Source organism: Xyrauchen texanus, chromosome 44, assembly GCF_025860055.1.
Source record: "Xyrauchen texanus isolate HMW12.3.18 chromosome 44, RBS_HiC_50CHRs, whole genome shotgun sequence".
Taxonomy (NCBI): Eukaryota; Metazoa; Chordata; class Actinopteri; order Cypriniformes; family Catostomidae; genus Xyrauchen; species Xyrauchen texanus.
The window spans coordinates 9,767,941-9,787,435 of NC_068319.1; the positions used below are offsets into that span (position 1 = coordinate 9,767,941).

The 19,495-nt window shown below is 36.4% G+C and overlaps 2 protein-coding genes across 4 annotated transcripts in view; one reads left to right on the forward strand and one right to left on the reverse strand.

Moving 5' to 3' along the window:
• Positions 1-1,654, forward strand: part of LOC127636603 (telomerase-binding protein EST1A-like) — a 30,719-nt gene extending 29,065 nt beyond the window's left edge. For both annotated transcript variants that reach the window (XM_052117242.1, XM_052117241.1), the window contains exon 19: positions 5-1,654. In XM_052117242.1, the coding sequence (XP_051973202.1) occupies positions 5-135 (131 nt within the window). In that variant the 3' untranslated portion in view covers positions 136-1,654. The remainder of the gene's footprint in view (positions 1-4) is intronic.
• A 52-nt stretch (positions 1,655-1,706) lies between these two features.
• Positions 1,707-16,382, reverse strand: LOC127636604 (palmitoyltransferase ZDHHC20-A). Of its 2 annotated transcripts, XM_052117243.1 has the most exons (14): positions 16,245-16,382; positions 14,914-14,940; positions 13,403-13,497; positions 11,965-12,085; positions 11,026-11,095; positions 10,913-10,945; positions 10,423-10,543; positions 10,041-10,076; positions 9,498-9,630; positions 7,798-7,924; positions 7,188-7,271; positions 6,636-6,745; positions 6,357-6,404; positions 1,707-4,895 (listed from the first exon to the last, which is right to left on the reverse strand). In XM_052117243.1, exons 1-13 carry the CDS (start codon positions 16,375-16,377, stop codon positions 6,367-6,369), a joined length of 1,128 nt encoding a protein of 375 aa, XP_051973203.1. In that variant the 5' UTR covers positions 16,378-16,382; the 3' UTR covers positions 1,707-4,895; positions 6,357-6,366. The 2 variants fall into 2 exon arrangements, with proteins under 2 accessions (XP_051973203.1, XP_051973204.1); XM_052117244.1 differs by lacking the exon at positions 10,041-10,076.
• Positions 16,383-19,495: the final 3,113 nt, after the last annotated feature.

Sequence of the window (19,495 nt, forward strand, 5' to 3'; positions counted from 1 at the left end):
CCAGATGGGCCAGTGAGGTTGCACAGGGAGGTGGTCCTGCTCACGGACGATCGCAACCTGCGAGTCAAAGCTCTCACGCGCAATGTTCCTGTCCGAGACATCCCTGCATTCCTGAGCTGGTCTAAAGTAGGCTGAACCACAGACCGGATCTACTGCTGTACAAACCATTTGTCCTCCACTATAACAGTTGGAGAGGAAATGATGTCAGAGAGAGAGGTTGAATATAACGGTGGAAAATACAAGCTTTTTGTCTGACAAAAAGAGCGAGAAACCAAGCCACTTAATAAGAAACGAAGATCTTCCCCTAAAAATGCAGCGTGCATAGACAGCAACATGCTTCTGAGAGAGAAAGGAAAAAATCATGGGGTGAAACCAGCTTAGCTCATTTAGGGGGTGGTCGGAAGTGGAGGGCTGGATGAGGAGACATCAGTGAATGCATGCATCCTGTAAGTGAGAAACCAGCATCAGCTATTCTGCTGTTTAGAGTGTCAGCTTGTAGTGATTGTGTGGAATCACGCAGAAAGAGTGTCCATTTGCACTGCGAATGAGTTTGTTCCAGTGCTAGGGCGATTTCTCAATGCACTTCAATGGCCTGTGATGAGGTGAGAGCTCAAGTAGGGGGCCGTAAGAGGGGATCAGAGCGATGAGACATTCAGCTCGCAGGTATTCTGTGGCCTGGGAGGCAAGTGTGTAATGCTGTTTATTGTGTTGTTTCATTGCCGCCCTGCATGCTTTTGTTTGCTCAGAGCATGATTATGATCTTATGATTTATTTATTTTTACATGTGTATTTAAGTTAGCATTGCATTTTGATTAATTTACCAGTTCTCAATCACATAATTTCTCATCACATGGTTTAGTTCTAACACAGTAATAACCATTTCATCTTCTGAATTAGCTCTATGGAAAAACCTTGGCTTCACACATTTTATTTGTAATAAAGTCAAGATATAAGGTTATAAGCTCATTCACTCCTGAATAAAATAATTCACAACACTGATGTAATTAATTGGTTATGAGGTTTGTCTTAACACTCGAAGAGGAGTCCAAATGTCATGGTGCTTCTTTTGCATTACTGAAAGTGTATTTGTCTCTAAATGGAAAATAAAATCTTTTGAGTCACAAAGGTTCCACATTCTAACACACATTAATTATACGAACAATTGGTTTTCATTTTAGCAAAATTAAAAATGCATTAAGGACAAATTGTATAGTGAGCTATTATTCATACACCTCAAAAGAAAAAGGGGCAATGTACCAAGAATGGTGAAACCAGATGTGCATTTGTTTGGTTAACATTCAGAAACACTGCATAGCTTGATCAATTTTAAGTTTAATTCATAGTGTTCCTATAGATCTTTAAAGGTCGTAAATATGATGTGCAGGCGTTTGTCTATACTTGCTCATAGAAATAGATTTTCAGGATTGTTGAATTTGTTTCAATTTTCACAGATGTGAAAAAATTATTTATCTTTTTACAGCTAATTTGTTTCAATAGTCAAAGTACCATCCTCACTTTTTTGTTCTGTTGTGACATGAGCCCTTTTGTTTTAATGTTGTGAACTCTGCTTCGTTTGGGCTTTAGATGTCGCTATTTCTTTTTGATTATTGTTACTGTGTCACTGCAGGAATGAGAACGTCAAAGAATAAATAATTTACAAAACTATCTTTCATCATCTTTATTTACTGTGATGTCAGTTGTGTTCAAATAAATCAGACTGAATTTTATTGTTAAGTTGATTTTAAAATGCATACACCGAATACTTGTTTCCTCTGCAAAGTACAAACATTACATTTAATTAGACATGACAAATTTGTGCAAACTGTTCAGAATCATCTTAACATATAATATGAAGGGTAAGTATATATATATATATATATATATATATAAAAAGCTGAACATTTTGCACAAGCAAGTTTTTTGTAAATAAAAATAACAGAAATCTGAAAAGAGAAAATAATCCTTCATATGTTTGGTATTTAATTCCAGTAATATTACATAGTCATGAGGGATTAAGTGATTAATTATTGAGTTCCTTGATATCAACCTATTTTTGGCATAATCACTGTTCTTACTCATATTTAAATGATACAAAACTCATATGACCTCCAGCAGATGTAGCAGCCCATTAGAAATCATATTTAAACAAATTGCATATTTCGGTATGATACTGCTCAGGTAACATCAGCTCCTGTTCTGCATAAATGGTGATGTGAGGTCATGAAGTGGTAAACCACCTCATTATCCAGACCATGTTTTTCAATATTCTTCACATTGATGTGCAATAACATAAATTAAATGCTTTGCAACTTTGTTGTGCTGCTAAACCATAAAAATACAAAAATATCTAACTCTTCAGCAAATTAACAACATAACTTGATTCGCTGACTTTCTTGATAATCAGACCTGAAATGGTGCATTTTGGACTGATCAAATTTTTCAGTTCGCTAATCTGATAATCAACTGACAAGCCTTCCTATTACAAATATGAGGTCACAATCCTTCAGAAATAAACAAGACAGCACAATGCAGCTGTAAATAAATCTCTCTGCTCACCTCTCACTTCCATGATTACGCATTAATGGAACAGCTCACCCAAAAGCAAAAATTTCTTTTTATGGAAAAATATGTAACGAAAGAGAATGGTGACTTAAGCTGTCAGTCCCTAATAGAGGTAGAGGATATATCTCGGTTTTAACAATTAATCAGTGCCAATAGTTGCTTTTTAGAGCGATCGTTTATCGGCAAAAATCTATGCCGATGTTTTTATTTATTCCTCTGTGTTCCTCCGATAATTACGTTCTTTAAGTTGAAGTGAGGCCATGCAAAGAAAAACGTAACTATGGCAATGTCCCTTGTCAGTACATACATTGAGTCTCTAACTTCATACATTGTGAATAATAATATTAATAATAATAATATAGGCAATACAAATATTAATTTGGTAAATATAAAATATAGAGCATTGTAACCAAGTCTCCGTCATTTCAAAATAAATGTCCCCGGTCTGTTTCATGCTTGTTTAGTGTTAAAAGTCACACGTTAGGCACCCGATCTTCTTTTTTTCCTTATTTTTATTGGGATTTGGTTAATAAAATGTTTTTTTTTTTTTTACTATATCTGGGATTTTATTAATTTTGGACTTTGGCCTTTAAGTCTGTGCCGACTAACACCCTGTTTATACCGGGCGCAAATGCTGTCTACATTGGACGCGTTCTAAACCATTTATTTGTGTTGTTTGCAGCAGTAACACCAGTTCGTACATCGCAAAATGGAACGGGACACTAGTTTACTCTCGCCGTGATGGACGCGCCACAACGGATGCTTCCAGTGTAGACAGCATCATTGAATATTACAGGGTTCTATAATGTATGGTTTCTTACACCCGGTGTAGACGGGAAAATTCTATTAATCCATTTTTTTTTAACTATCGGCTGATAAATTGGTTATCAGCCTTTCCACCATTAATGGTATAGTTATTGGTATCGGCAAAACCCACTATCGGTCAATTCTAGTCCCTAACTTCTTTCTAGTCCCATTCTTCTTAACATCTCCTGTTCTATGGAAGAAATGAGGACAATGTTTTGGGGGTGAACTAACCTGATCAAGAAAATAAAAAATGATCACCAAGTGCAATAAAACAGTTTTAACTAGTTTCAAACATTACCTTTATATCAAAACTACAAATTAAGCTTTTTTTTTTTTACGATTCTAAGTATTTGGCCTGAGTTCCTTTGTAATAAGCAAGTGTTCCGAGATGTGTTTGCGGTGCTACACAATCTAGAAAGTTTTAAGAGTGCTTTAATGTCACACCATCTGCAATAATATGTAACCCTGGAGGCATAAAGTATAAAATGCAGATTGGCTTGAGGTCAGAAAAAATTATGTTTAACTTGATGTTGATGAATGGGTGGAGGTGTGAAGCCCATTTTAAATGGGCCCTTACAACAAATACTGAGACATAAAAGTTGTAGAACGCCATTGAATACTATACAGTATTTCCATCTAGAACTTTATAGTTAAAGGGATATTTCACTTTTTTTCCATACTAACATAGTGAATGGTGACGGAGGCTGCCAAACATCTTTTGTGTTCTATGGAAGTGGAAGCAACGTGAGTGTAAGTAAATTATCAATTTCATTTTTGAGTGAACCATCCCTTTAAATGGGCTATTTTCAAAAACATAAAATACCTCATTGCAAGTTATGTGGCAAAATATTTTGACTAACATTTCTATTTCAGAGTCACCTAAGTCAATTTGTTTAGGTTGGCATTGATGAGTAGTGAATATAAATCTATGGGTTAATACATTCTAGTGCAAAATACTGGGTTGTACTTGGTTATTACTTCATCTCCATAAATATCTGCAAAAACCTTCATCAAAAATCCTTGGTGACAAAAGTGCATCTTGGATATAAAACACCTGAAATAAAAAAGCCTACCCATATTGACAATTTTTGGCCTACATTAACAAAGTAGTCCCAGAGATAACCAGAAAATATAAAAAAAAAATGACAAAGTATCAGATAGAAAAAACAAACAAAAAACTAAAGATCAGCTTAGGATATTTGGTCAAACAAAAAAACATATGTGAAAGTCTGGAGAAAAGGAAAAACATCAGATTACCAAGTGCTGTTAGCACCACGTCATAAAACTGGTGAAAGAGCCATTCAGTTCAGTCAATATTTGGTTCAAAGAGTTTGTGCTGATTTGAATTCAGTTTAAATACATCCACCACAGCGGCATGCTGCAGATCGTTTCCTTACAGATGAGATAATGCTGATAACTTTAAGGCATTATATCTGAGGGTTATGTGGTCTTTCATGTGAGGTCTTAGGAAAAGAGTATCCTAAAGACAGGAAAACCAAATACTTGTTTGCGCCATTCTAAAAGTCCTGTAAAAGAGGAAATAGGAAAGTTGAGATTGTGCTGTTTTAAAGAGTACACAAACATTAGAAAAAGATTTGTCCATTGTAAATACACTGTAGCTTGAGCTGCAAGTTAAAGTAAGCAAAGCAGCAGCATAACTGCAACAGCAGTTTTACGCTGACAATGTAACTGCTCTGTAACAAAGAATTTACATTAATGCAGAACAAGTGCTAAAACAGCACTGTCTCTTTAAGACTACCGTCTGAGAGCATGATAACAAGAGTCACATGACTTAATTTGAATAAAGGTTTATGTTGTTTTAACAACTGACTCGAACAGAAAGAATATTAAAAGAGACATTATCAATGACAAATGGATTGCATGGATCTCAACTTTGAACATGCATTAAATGGAAGGAGTCAAACCAAACTTCTACTCTCAACTTATATTAAAAGGTAGATTTTCGGACTTTAAGAAACGATATCTAGATTGATCGTAAAATCCATATTTTTACCCAGCCCTAATCTGTATTATTTTTAAGTCATATATTTTGTTTCATAGGTAAAAAACAAAACACAATTAAAGTTATTTTTATCATGTAACCGTGTCTATTCCCAACTGGGGTTCCAGGAAGTGAAAATAACTATTTTCGGTTACATGATAAAAATAACTTACATTTTTAAAAGTATATCTCGAGACATCTGCATTCTTTTCCATTCGTTGCGCTGCATCTATCTTTTTTTAGTGCAGGTATCCTAAATATTTGACGTTCTGAAGAAGTTCGGAGTATGTTTAAAGGAATATTCTGTGTTCAGTTTCGACAGCATTTGTTGCAGAACCACAAAAAATATTTTAGACTCGTCTGTTGTTTTCATTTAAAAGGCACTTACAATGGAAGTCAATTGGGCACATTTTTGGAGGGTTTTAAAGGCAGAAATGTCAAGCTTATAATTTTATAAAAGCACTTACATTCATTCATCTGTTAAAAGTTGTGTATTATTTGAGCTGTAACATTGTATAAATTATTATTTTTACAGTCATTTTAGGGTTTTTTGACATTATATTGTTGTGGCAATGAAGTTGTAACGGTTGGATAAAACTTAACATAGAAAAGGTTAGTAAGACATTTTATCACACTAAAATCATGTTAACACATATTATTTATGTCTTGTGGCTATATTATTAAAACAGTGTGAATTTTAATGTTTACGAACTGGCCCCCATTCACTTCCACTGTAAGCGATTCACTTCCAATGCTAGCGCTTTTGGGTCCGGGCTTAAAATTTGACGGTACTGGATGGGTTGGGTCACACAGTCTCTGGTGTGGGCCGGGTATGGGCTTCAATTTAATGCCTGTGCAGACGTCCACCACAAGAGTATTTTTTTTTTTACAAACAGCCATAAATTGTAAAATGGTTATCAGAAGTTGGCCATCATTTTCAACATATTTTTTTTGCTGAACTTGCTTTCTTGTGGTGTGAACTCACCTGACAACGACTAATTCTCCATGGTAATGGAAACAGTGTGGCATCCCTCTGTAAAACAGACCCAAACAGATCTGAATTTTATATATGAAAACATTCACACATACATTAATTTTCACATTTAGTGAAGTCATGTTATAAGCTATGTTAAGGAGCAGACAGCTGATAAAAACATTTCTAGGCAGAGCTCAAGAAATCAAGTAAATAGTTACAACTTTAGCACTGCCTACATTTCACAATGTTCTCTAGCATTTTCAGTATCAAACCTCAGTTGTGACGTACCACTGTTTGCAGGGCTTCCATCTTTCTGTTCCTCAGTGCGCACATCGTTGCCTATGAGATGATTCTGTGACTCACTTAGAGGTCTGGCGTTTGTCTGTCCATCAACTGTGCTGTTTTTACCATAACAACCATTATGCTATCAGTCATAAACACTTGCAGATGTTTCACTCTACCAGAATAAACCTTACCCTGGATTACATGATACTCTTAATAGAACATTTCTAGGAAAATAACTTAAATTATCTCAATTAATTATCAAGGCATTGTTCACCCAAAAATTAAAATTTAGTCACCATTCATTGTCATTATATTGGGGGTAAAATGTCATCAAAGTGAATAATGACCGAGGCTGAAAGTCCCTAATATTCCGTCAAACATCTTCTTTTGTGTTACACAGATGCATACAGGTTTGGAGCAACATGAGGGTGAGAATGTCATTTTTGGGGAAACTATCCCTTTAAGAAAAAATTGCATGGTTTAATTTGTCATTTTCCATACATTAAAATAAATGAAGGTGACTGCTATTGAAACTAAATAAAATTGTACAATTACCATTTAATGGTCTGGTGTTCAACATTGCCTTGCTCTGTGTCAATGTTGACTAGGCGGGTAGGGAATGTGTATCCATCTCCCAAACTAGAGGAAGAAAAACAATTATTCATTCTACCGTAAATGCACAGAAATGGCGAATGTTTACAGAAATGACAGAGGAATCTCACAAGAGAGTGCTTTTAATATACATACAGTATATACAGAAAAGATGACTGAATATTATGCACTTTCACACATTATGAAACCTGTTAAATAACTGGTTAAACTCCAGAAAAAAGTTGTCACATCTGTTATACACATGTGCAATGCACCACCAAAATGCAGTTAAAGCACTCTGATGTCCTTTGCCAGAAATTACTTTTAACCATCTGTGTCGAAAATATAGGTAAGTCTGTAACTAGATTGAAAAATGGTGGAACGTAATATATTTGGAGATGACTGCACAATGTCTGCTATGCTGTTTATGTTTGATGCATTTTCGTAGTGAATGTTTGTATTTATGCACATGATTTTTAAACAAAAATGCTGTTACATTTTCAGCAAAGGCTGCAAGTGTGAAAGTGCCTATTGTAGAACAACCCAAATGATGCAACATGTATGGCTTTTTTACCTGGTGTAAACTGGTAAGCACCAGTAGTACTTCTGGTCTCCAAACACCTGGGTGATATTCTTGCGAAAGCCCAGGGTGAAACCATTTTTATCTGGGCCATTTCTGAACACCGGTGCCCTAAAAGCCTCTGAACAGAAGAAAGGCGTGGTAAAACACTAGAAAAAAGTATCACTACAAACATAAATGATGACATGATTCACTTTTGAACCAAATTTGGCAGTGAACCAAACTTTATCATTGTAGGTAGGGCATAGAAGTTGTGTGTGTTACGTGAAGTGTGACCCAAATATTTTTCAGAAAAGTACCCACAATCTTTTCTACATTATACTTCAATCAGCAGTCATATTTGGTTTCTAAACATGTGGCTGCAGTTTCCCTCAATAAAAAATGATGAGAAATAGGTCACAATATGGAATTAAAAGATAAGAAGTCTAAACAACTTAAAAGAAAACCGTGCCAGGGAAAGGGGAATATAAACCTTGGGCTGAACTGCTTGAAAATAATCCGGATCTAAAGAGCAAAAACTGTATTTACTATATGCATATGCACATTCTTGAGGGAAATGTCAGTGTTTGCAAGGCTAGAAAGAGAACCAATAATAATGTATTATGCAAATTAGGCCTGTTAATCAATTATAATATTTAATCAATATTTTCAATATTTTCAGACTTAATTGTTAAAATTCCTAGTTTACAAAAACAGAAATGCACACCTAAGGCTGAAATTAATGCTGACCAATCACAAATTAGAGCTGTCAATCGAGAATAATTATTTTTTTTTAATCTCAATTAATCTAATATAGTTTACAAAGTTAACACATTCATATTAAGTAAATAATCATTAAATGGACGCCCGGCACTGGATTAGCCCAATCAGCTGGGAGAGGGATAAAGAGGAGCGAGGGATGCCAGTTCAATAGAGAGAGAGAGAGAGAGAGAGAGAGAGAGAGAGAGAAAACTGGCTCGCCGATCCCTGAACAAGCTGTTGACTGGTCCTCAGCTAACTGTGCCGCAGTCCTCTGCGATGCCGGCGATGGCGCTGGACCTCGCCTCCAGGCGGATGTGACTCTAGGTGTGGTAATCAGAGTTTTTACTTGCTGAGCTACCCAGGCCCCTAACAAACACTTTTCAGTGTATAACAAAACAAAGCAATTTTATGTTATGTTTTGTTCATTTGTTTATTAAAAGTTTATGTTGACTGCTCAGCCGGTTCCTGCCTTTTCCTTGCCCATTGTGTGAATCCATTACATCTTGCTATACGCAATGCATAATTTAAACCCATTGTATCCTGTTCAGAACACTCAAGGAGTCATTTAAGGGTCAACCTTCAGTCACGTGACCAAATACCATGGCGTTGATTCTATGAACTGCTTCTTCTTGGCACGCTGATAAACATGAAGTACACCGATGTGGAGCGGTTTTCTGACAGACGTTATTTTGAATAACTTTTCACAATCACAAATCTGTGGGTCATTTTGCTTCATTTTAATCAAACTTTTGTTATATTTGTATTTGTTAACACTGTTCCAGAACCCCCGCATCTTCCATTGGTTGTACAAAAAGACAGTCCAGCAACAAATTCACACCATTGATCGAGGCATCGAGCCAATATTGTTTTGCACGTTAGCTTTAAGCAGTTGGAGCTGAATTCATTGCAGAAAAATGTGAGAAGAATAAAGCAGTGTGATAATTTCTTCTTACCTATGGTGGTTCTGTTTTTTCCCACTAGCCATAAGTGGTAGCTGAAGAGTGACAGGATGCTGATGAAAAACATGGCCGCCACAAAGAAGAGGAACAACACATGGAACTTTGCATGAGTGTCCGGCAGCTGATTCTGTTGAGAAAGAAATCAAAAGATGAGAAGACAACAAAGCCAAAATTTCAGAAGTCCTTCCAGGCCATGGAAATATGTTAATCAAAATATCAAGTATAGATTCTAGTTCAGCATTTGATGAAGCTTCTAAGGCTTTTTGTATTTCAGGCAAGCACAGCAGTGTTATGAAATAGTCTCAGATGTCCAAAATCTCACTACATTTGTCAGAAAAGCTTTTAAACTTTTGTATATACCTGCCTCAGGGCCCATCTAGAATAACTAAAAAGCTTGAAACTAAAATGTTTTGCTCTTTACTGAAAAACTGCTGTTTATTTCCATCAGTGAAAATACACAGCAAAATGAGTGAACAGTGCAACATCACACCAAACAGCCACAGTCACAACAGTACAAAGCAAGCGTGAGTGGTTTACCTCCGGGCAATGCTCTATAGCCCTCCGTCTGCAAAGCTTCAGGCAAAGTGTTAAAAACACAGACAGAATGTTAAAAGCAGACTGATACATCCCTCTTTTTTTGCTTTCATTCTTCCTCTCAGAAACACAATCTTTTATCTGTTTTCTACTCTTTTCAGCCTTCTCATTTTCTGTAAAGCTTTTCCACATGCTAGTTTAAATAACTGTTCAGTCCTTTGGTCATACTTATTAGCTTATACATTGTTAATTCAGTTTCATGCTGATAGAAACACACATAGGCAGAAAGACAAGCTGCAGTTAGCGCTTAAATATAGCACATGGTGAGAGACAAAAAATGTGAGAGATGAGAGAAATCCCATGCTGTGAACACGTGAGGACTTACTGTCCAGAACTTGATGAAGTACTGCAAAACGGTAGAGGCAATGAAGATGCAGTACAGCATAGAGAATGCCAAGAATAGCACAAAGAACTTGTAGTTTGAGAATCCAACACAGTTATTAACCCTGAAAGAGAGACAGACAGAACTCAACATTATCCACATGGTTAAGCCAAACACTCAAAAACTAGAGTGCTTAAAGACTTAAAAGTGGTTCTGCTTTAAAAGAGCCCAGTCGTTTAGAATTAAATTTCCAATCAAACCAATAACGCTCAAGAGTAACTTTAAATGTAATTAATGCTTATTGAAAAATCACATCTGAACATGTAAAAATATCCTCTAAGAAATTCTTCTGCCAAAAATGAAAATTCTGTCACAATTAACTCATTTATAATTTAGCTTGGGTTTAGGACAACATAAGGGTGAGTAAATTATGACAGAATTGACATTTTCTGGGAACCTGTTCCTTTAAAACTGAAGTGCCAGAGACACGTACCAGGGACAGTGGTGATCCATTTTCAGGACACACCTGCAAAAACAAAAGATCAATTATAAACTTTATGCAAACCAAAAGAAACAAGATAACAAATGCATTTTGAGTGGACTCACTTGTCGCAAGTGGAGCAGTGATGACATCTGTCTGGTTTGATCAGCTGACAACGGTCACAGTATCGGATAGCTGAGGATGATGGAGGACACGTTAATAATTCTGAACAAAACAAAACAAAAAGTACCACCCTCCAAACCCTCCAGTGTTGTTCCAAAGCCATATGGCTTTCTTTCTTTCTTGGAATACAGTGTGCAGAATGACAGCCTCATTTACAATTCATTGTATGGAAAAAAAAGATTGACCGATAGTGGATTCTGCTAATAACAATAACTAAGATGGTGGAAAAGGCAGATTAATCACCCTATAGTTATTAAAATCGATTCATAGAAGGTTACAAAATTGTATTAGTCAGCACAGACATAGAGGCCAGAGTCCAAAATGACAAAAAAAAAAACAGATGTAGTTTATTTTTGTAGTAGATGTAGTAGATTAGGTGCATAACGTGGGACTTTTAACACAAAACAAGCCTGAAACACAACGGGGACACTTATTTTGAAATGACGGAGACTTGGCTAAATTACAATACTCATATATATATATATATATATATATATTATTTACCAAATTAAGATTTTTCTATCTTAAATATTATTTTTATTATGACAACATATGAAGTTGGACACACAATGTTTACAAGGGACGTTTCCATATTGTCAATTAAATTTATTTTTTGCATGCCCTAGATTCAATTTAAAAAACGTAATTATCAGAGGAACACAGAGTAATTAAAAAAAACTATAAGCAACTATTAGTATAGATTTTTGCAGATAACCAATAGTTCTAAAAAGCAACTTTCTGCACAGATTAATCGGTAAAACCGATATATCCATCTACCTATATTACATACTGCCTAACGGGTTTGGAACAACATGAGTGTGAGTAACTGATCATTTTTAGGTTAGGTATCCCTTTATGGTTGAGTTATAATATTCACTCACCCCCAGATCCTGTGCGTGTGTATATGGGCAATTCTCTAGCCACTTTCTTCAGGATTTCCTGCTGGGATTCTGGTCTCTCCTCTTTCTCATACATCTCTTTCTCTGTCTTAGGGAGACAGAACTAAGAGGGACAGGAGATGTTACATGAAGATTTATGTGAAAATATGCTTGTCTACATAACACTCCACATTTTCAAGTTCTAACCAACCATCTTTAGTCCTAAAGATGCAAGCCAAGTAACAAGTTCTGCGGTGTGACATACTGTACTCCATCTAAATCTATTTTTTAAACAACATTCTGATAATTATTTCATATTTTGTTATGCATACAAGTTTCATAACTCATTAATTGAGAACCTACACGGAATATTTGTACTTGAAAAATGTATTTGACACACACCAAGATTTAAAATTTACTAGCGAAAGCAAAAAGGTGGTGACCAGTCAGCACTTAAAATATACACTCTCTCTTAAACACGATGAACAAAGGCAAACATAAGGGCAAGAACTGTATAGTGCAGAATCAAGGGCTTTAAATTCTGAATCTAGAGTTATGAACAAAGTTTTTCTCCAGTGTAATATATCCCTATGATCTGTTTTAAAGTTCAGTGTTTGATATTAGGAAACAAACTGGCCTGGTTTGCCTTCAGATATTCCTAGATGACCTAAATCATTGCCTATGATAGGAAAACAATAGAAGTAATAAAACAGGAAGCAAACAAATTGTTATTCAAATGAATTCAAACTGTTCCAGATACTTAAATAGTACAAATAAGAACACAAATGGAAACATGAAATGTAATTGTGGCAGGGCGGAGGGCAGGGCCGGGTCGTGATTCTACACACCCGGTCCCTTATCAGGCTAATAAAGCCTCCGCAGTCGGCCTTTATCCCTCTCGGAGGCTTTATTAGCCTGATAAGGGACCGGGTGTGTAGAATCACGACCTGGCCCCGCCCTCCGCCCTGCCACAGTAATTAAGTATGTTAATTATTTGTAATTATGTAATAAGCAAACTTTGCGTGGATGACCATGTAGTGTAGCTCAACCAACACCAAAGAACATTTTTGACTTCGGAAATCCCCTGTAGGTCAATTGTCATTTTTGAAAGTCTATAAATTTTTTTCTTTTTTGCCCTTCTCCCCTTCTCTGTCATTACTGTAGTATTGAAACTACAGAGCAGCCTGCTAACCTCCAGATGTGAAAAGTATTACAACTGAGCCTGGAGCTTTCCAGATAAACATTACAGTTTGACTCCCAAAAAATATGATCAGTATGATGTATCACGAAATATTCTATTCCCCTAGCTGAACTGAGAAACTAAAGGCCCCAGCAATATGGAAGAAAGCTTTAACAGCAATCTATACAAGAAATAAAGGAACAGGAGCTGAGGGAGAGAAATAGATAGAGGGAGAGAGAGAGAGAGAGAAAAAAAATGTACCTCTTTCGAGGGGTTGGCTGGCTTGGAAATAATGGTCTTCCAATAGGACCATATAAACATGAAGAAGCAGATGTGAAACACTATGAGATATATAACTGCAACAAAAACAGCATGCAGAGACACACAATTATTTCATTTCAGTCACACTAGTGCTTCATACTTACTTTATAGCCCACAATAAAAGCTGTTACTTCATAACAATGCATATGTAACATATGTTCACTCTGGTGTGACAAAACATGTGACAAAAAAACAGGAGGTGGCTAGAATAGCTAACAAAAGGATTTGTCTACCATTTTTGCAATATTGACTGTGTCCAAAACCTAAAGCGGCCACATTGCTGCCTCGCGACTCTGTCAGGCAATTACTTTTATTGCATCCATCTACACTGTTTTTCAATTGTTTAAATTATCTAAACATTAAAGGTAGATCGATACATCGGTTTTACAGATTAATTTAGCTGATAGTTGATTTTATCTGCTAAAATCTATGCTGATAGTTGCCAATTCTTTTTTGTATTCCTCTGATAATTACGTTTTTTAAACTGAAGCAAGGACATGTAAAGAAAAATGTGACTACGGTATATGGAAACATCCCTTGTCAGCACATACATCATAATAATAATATAATAATAATTATTACTGAGCTATAAAAAACTTAATTTGGTAAATATTAAATATAGAGCATTGTTACAGAGCAAAGTCTCCGTCATTTCAAAATAAGAGCCCCTGGAGTGTTTCAGGCTTGTTTAGTGTTAAAAGTCGCACGTTATGCACCCAATCATCTTTTTTATTATTATTATTATTATTATTATTATTATTGGGATTTGGGTTGAAATATAAACTACATCAGGGATTTTATTCATTTTGGACTCTGGTCTCCATGTCTGTGCTGACTAACAACTTGTAACATTCTATGAATTGATTTTAAAATATATCGGCCAATTAATCAGTTATCGGTTGACCTCTAGTTAACATGAGCTAGACGGACGTCTTTGACTGTTGACTTTGACCATCTCATGCAAAAGCACCACATTTTTTAGATGCCTTATCAAGTTAAAACAAACTTTAAATAAAAATTTTTTATAAAAAAAAAAACATGACACACCTCTGCGTCTAGCTTATTTAAATGCAAGAACACATTTAGTCTGAAAGGTCCCTTAAGCAACTATAATGTCACATACAATACAAATTCAAGTGAGCTTTAGAGAAAACCATACAAATATATCACTACAATGTTTATTTCTCTAAAAATTGGGTCATAAGTTGAAGGATTTTTTTATTTATTAATATACTCTTTTAACAGCTCCTTCAGGCACAATGTTTCTTTTTCCACAGTCAAACACCGAATTGTAGGATATCATACGTAGTGAAAGATACATGAAGGCATCTTAAATGACAGGACGTGATGCAAACATTGGAATTGAATGTGCATTTATGCCTTCCAACTATGAAGTAGTTCAGATTTCTGACATATCCATTGTGTGGTTGATTTCACTAGAGTTTTCTTACCTTGCTCCTCGGTGTTAGGGATTGTATCTGCAAAGAGAAAGAAGCAAAGGTTAATCAGCAATCCCATTAACAACAATTGGCACAAAGGGAAACCACTCCTTTTGTCTCAGTTCCCACCAGCTCAGCTTGATCACCCCAGTTAGGCCCGGGCACTGGGAGACTGGTACTGCCATCTGGCAGAGAGCTGTCAGAAAGAGCCTTGTGTCCATCACTGATAAAATACACCCAGTTGCCATGACAACTAAACAACTGGCTGACAGATGTTATGTTAGCATTGTCAGTGAAATTTCTGACTGTAAAACTGTACATCTTTTAAGCAAAAGGAGGAAGAAAAATCAACAAGGAGATATTTTAATAAATCAGTCAACTTTACAAGGGCAGTTAACAGACTGGGACTCACAATAAAATGAGCATATTTTAAGACTGATGGGAATGTAATAACTGGGTGGAGTTGGTGTGGGAAAAGAGTTTATAGGTCAGTGTGAAGTGGTTAACAACAGATGTGCTGAGCTATAACAACATAGACATGTTCTTTCATTTAGCACACACGTTTGACTTTTTATTACTCAAATAGAAAGGAGATCTAACCAATATCATAGACAATTGAGCCACTGCAAATTCAGAGATGGAAAAAAACAATTATGGAAAAATATATCCAACTGAAAGAGTATAAAAACTAGAGATTAAAAACAGAAAGTAAAAGGAAAGCTGCTTAAAAAAAGTTTAAATATTGTCAATTTTTGTAAATGGAGATACTTTTGTCAATTTAGGTAAACATGGGGACATATATGTGTAGTAATACACGAAAAATAAGAAACACTGTATTTTTATTTTTAAGACTGGATTATGTAAGATTATTTTGTGCTTATTTAAAATAAGAAAATATATTTTAATAATAATAATAATAATACTGTGGTGAAATTACAGACATGTGGTCTAATATGCAGTCAAATTAAACGGACAGCTATGTAATTACGCTATGAATTCACACTCTTTACAGTGTGATATAAATCAGACTTGAATGAACTCCCTCCAAACCTACTCTATAATATCACAGCATCTCAACCAGTTTTACAGCTGGGTTTACGACTCGCATTTTAACTACAACATATACTACAATAACTGAAATGAAACCACAAACTTTACAAATACACGTCTGGCTTTCGATACAAAGCATGCACGCATTTGTATGCTTCGAACATAAGCAGAATTTATGTTCCAATATCTGCTGGTTCCAGTCAGTTTCTGCCCAAACCACCACAGCAACAACTAACCAGCAACTTTTATACCCTATGATGTATTCAACCAGGCAAACTCAGATCGATACTTACATATACATAGCTCCACCACATAGGCGTAGTAGGACCAGCACACGACCAGGTTGATAAAAATCACAGGTATCCAGGATAAGCCCCGTTGACAGCATCTTACCGCATGAGAGGGCGCCATCTTTAATCCGACCATCGCTCGAAAAGGGTGTTGGTGACGTCACGGCACGAGGCTCATCTGACAGAAGAGCGAGCGCTGAGAAAAACAAAGAACCGCTTCACACTGACAGCACGTTAATTCTGTGTTTACGGCCATTTAAACGTTATGACACGACAAGTTACAACTATAACATAATAGATGACTAGTTATTAATATAATCCCCTTACATTTTGAGTTTAATTGGTCTTATTGTAAGAGAGAAAATCACACTACTCTCAAAGTCAGAAAAATAACTATTATTTTAATGTAAATTATTAGTTTAACGCTAAGGCTAGCTATACCTTATTCAGAGTAGCGCCGTATTTAACCATTGTGCGACTTTCTGGACATTTTTGTCATTTTTTTTAATCGTTTTGGCTGTGTTAATGCCAATAGCATACATTTTGCCAAAGGTGTGTATTATAGGGGGAATTTTGATATGTCAATCTTATTTCCTATAAAACATCTTATATTACCAGGCCCGCCGTCAGGGGGAGTCAATTGGTAGAGACGACCCGGGGCCCAGGGGGACCATGCAAGGGTCAACTCAATAAAGGGTCAACTCAATAAAGTTGACCCTTAATGGAATCAAGTACTACAATTTACTTACTTATACGACCGATAATAGAATGCGCATGTATTTAGACTTCCGGTAGCGCGCGAACACTGATGGCAGCGTGAGGGAATTGCTCTCCAAACAGATATTTGTAAAAGCCCCCGAAATATTTAAATATTCAGTTAATCTTTATATAAAACACTACAATGGAGTGTGGGGCTGGAATGGAAACAAAGGCGAAACAAAAGAAAGTTCCAGGACGCGATGAAAAGACTGGAGAAGAAAAGGGTGAAAAAGAGCCGACAGCTCGCAGTCATGCTAACGCTGAGGGGGAAATTAACCTGGAAAAGATACTCGTTGAGTTAAGAGAATTCAGAAAGGAAAATAATGAAAAACTAGCGGACATCAAGGAGGATTTGAACACTACAAACAAGAGAATCGAAGATGCTGAGAATCGTATCGTGGAAGCCGAGGAACAAATTCAACACACTGGTGAGGTGCTGTCTGAACTGCTGAAACTCCAGGCTCAGCTCGAAGCGAAGTTAACTGATCAAGAAGGCAGGTCGAGGCGAGATAACATTCGAATATACGGAATTCCAGAGGGCAGTGAAAATGGTTCATCGACTATCAAATTTATTGAAGACTTGCTGAAGGATGGGTTGGGGCTTGACCCAACGACGGATCTCCATATTCAGAGGGCTCATAGAGCTTTAGCCCCAAAGCCAACGGACAATATGAGACCACGTCTCCGTTATAGCTAAATTCCTGAGCTCCAAGACGAAAGAAGAGATCTTGGGACAGATGTGGAAAAAAGGAGGGCTGAAATGGAACAATGCAAGAATTACATGTGACCACGATTACCCCCCTGATGTCCTAAAGAAACGAAAATAATATGCACAAGCAAAATCAGTGCTGAAGGAAAAAAAGATTAGATTCCAAACTCCATATCCAGCGAAACTCCGGGTGTTTTACGAAGGCGAGACAGTGCTCTATAATTCTGCGGAAGAGGCAACAAAGGACATGAAGGACAGAGGCCTTCAGGTGGATATCATCCGACCGCAACAGACGCCACTGGAACGCCTTCAGCGCCGAGCTTGGTCGACGAAAAGGGGGCGAGGAGGGAGTCAATTGGAAACCGATACAACACCGGACTATGTGGAGCGACTGAAAACTTTCAGACGAAAATAATTAGAAAGTGAGCTCGCACACTGACCTGTTCAACGGATGTAACTTTAATGCCAGGAAAATGACGGGACGGCATATGCAGGTCAGGGGATGTGTTTATTTGGAACTTTTTTTTGAATAAACCTTGGCAGAATAAGTTAACTATACGAGAAGAACGGTAGCCCTTTCCAAGTGCTAGTTACTCATAGTTTAATGTTGGGAGACCTTAAAATTGTATCACAAGGTGCCATTATATGACAACGTGCCATCGAGGGCCCTCACTTCAGCTTGCAGGTGTGAGGCTTTTCCCTCAGAGCCAAATTTTCATTCAGGCTCGAATAAGATCCAAAGATTGGGGATCTCTTCTATGGGAGTCACTTTACATGATACATGTTCTTGTTCATGTTCTTGTTTTTTGTTTTACATTGTTCAAAGCCCTGTGGTTCTATTACTGGGTAAATGGAAGTACAGTTGCGTTTATGTGTACGAAGGTGTTAATAATAATTATACATAATACATGGTTGGCATAGAGCAAGTGTTTAAATTAGTAACATATAATATAAATGGAGTCCATAATCCTATTAAGAGAACTAGAATTTTATCAAAATTAAAAAAGAAAAGGTTCAGGTAAGCGTTTTTGCAAGAGACCCATTTAGATCAGGCAGAACACTCTAAATTGGCCCGAAATGGATTTAAATATGTATTTTCATCATCCCATCCTTCTGGTAGAAGGAGGGGAGTGGCTATTTTAATATCAAACAAGCTTAGGTATGACCATCAGACTGAAGTTAAGGATAAAGAAGGACGCTATATTTTAATCAAAGGACAAATTGAAGGGGCTCCAGTTACATTTCTTAATGTTTATGTCCCCCCAGGTAGCAAATTTAAGTTTTATCAAAAAATCTTTGATATGATCTCAATTGAGTCACAAGGAACCTTAATTTGCGATGGAGACTTTAATATAATTTTCAACTCGAAAATGGATACCTCTACAAAAGAGAAACCGATAACTTCTACAGCAAGGAAATTTAAAGCTCTATTAAGAGATGTAGGATTGATAGACCTTTGGAGGGATTTTTTTCCTAAAGGACGAGATTATACTCACTACTCGTATGCACACTCCAAATACTCGAGAATAGACTATCTATTTCTGTTCAGAAAAGATAGACATAAGATAAACAAATGTAGCATAGGAACAATGGACCTGTCCGATCATGCACCAGTATATGCCTCAGTGAGTCTAAATAAAATTCATAGAAATACATTATGGAGACTAAACTCTAGTATTCTAAATAATGAACAGTTCATAGAACGGATGAAAACTGAAAACGCTATTACGAAGCTGGAAGTAAATCATTAAAACGTCTAGCGTGTAAACTCCATAAACAACAAGCT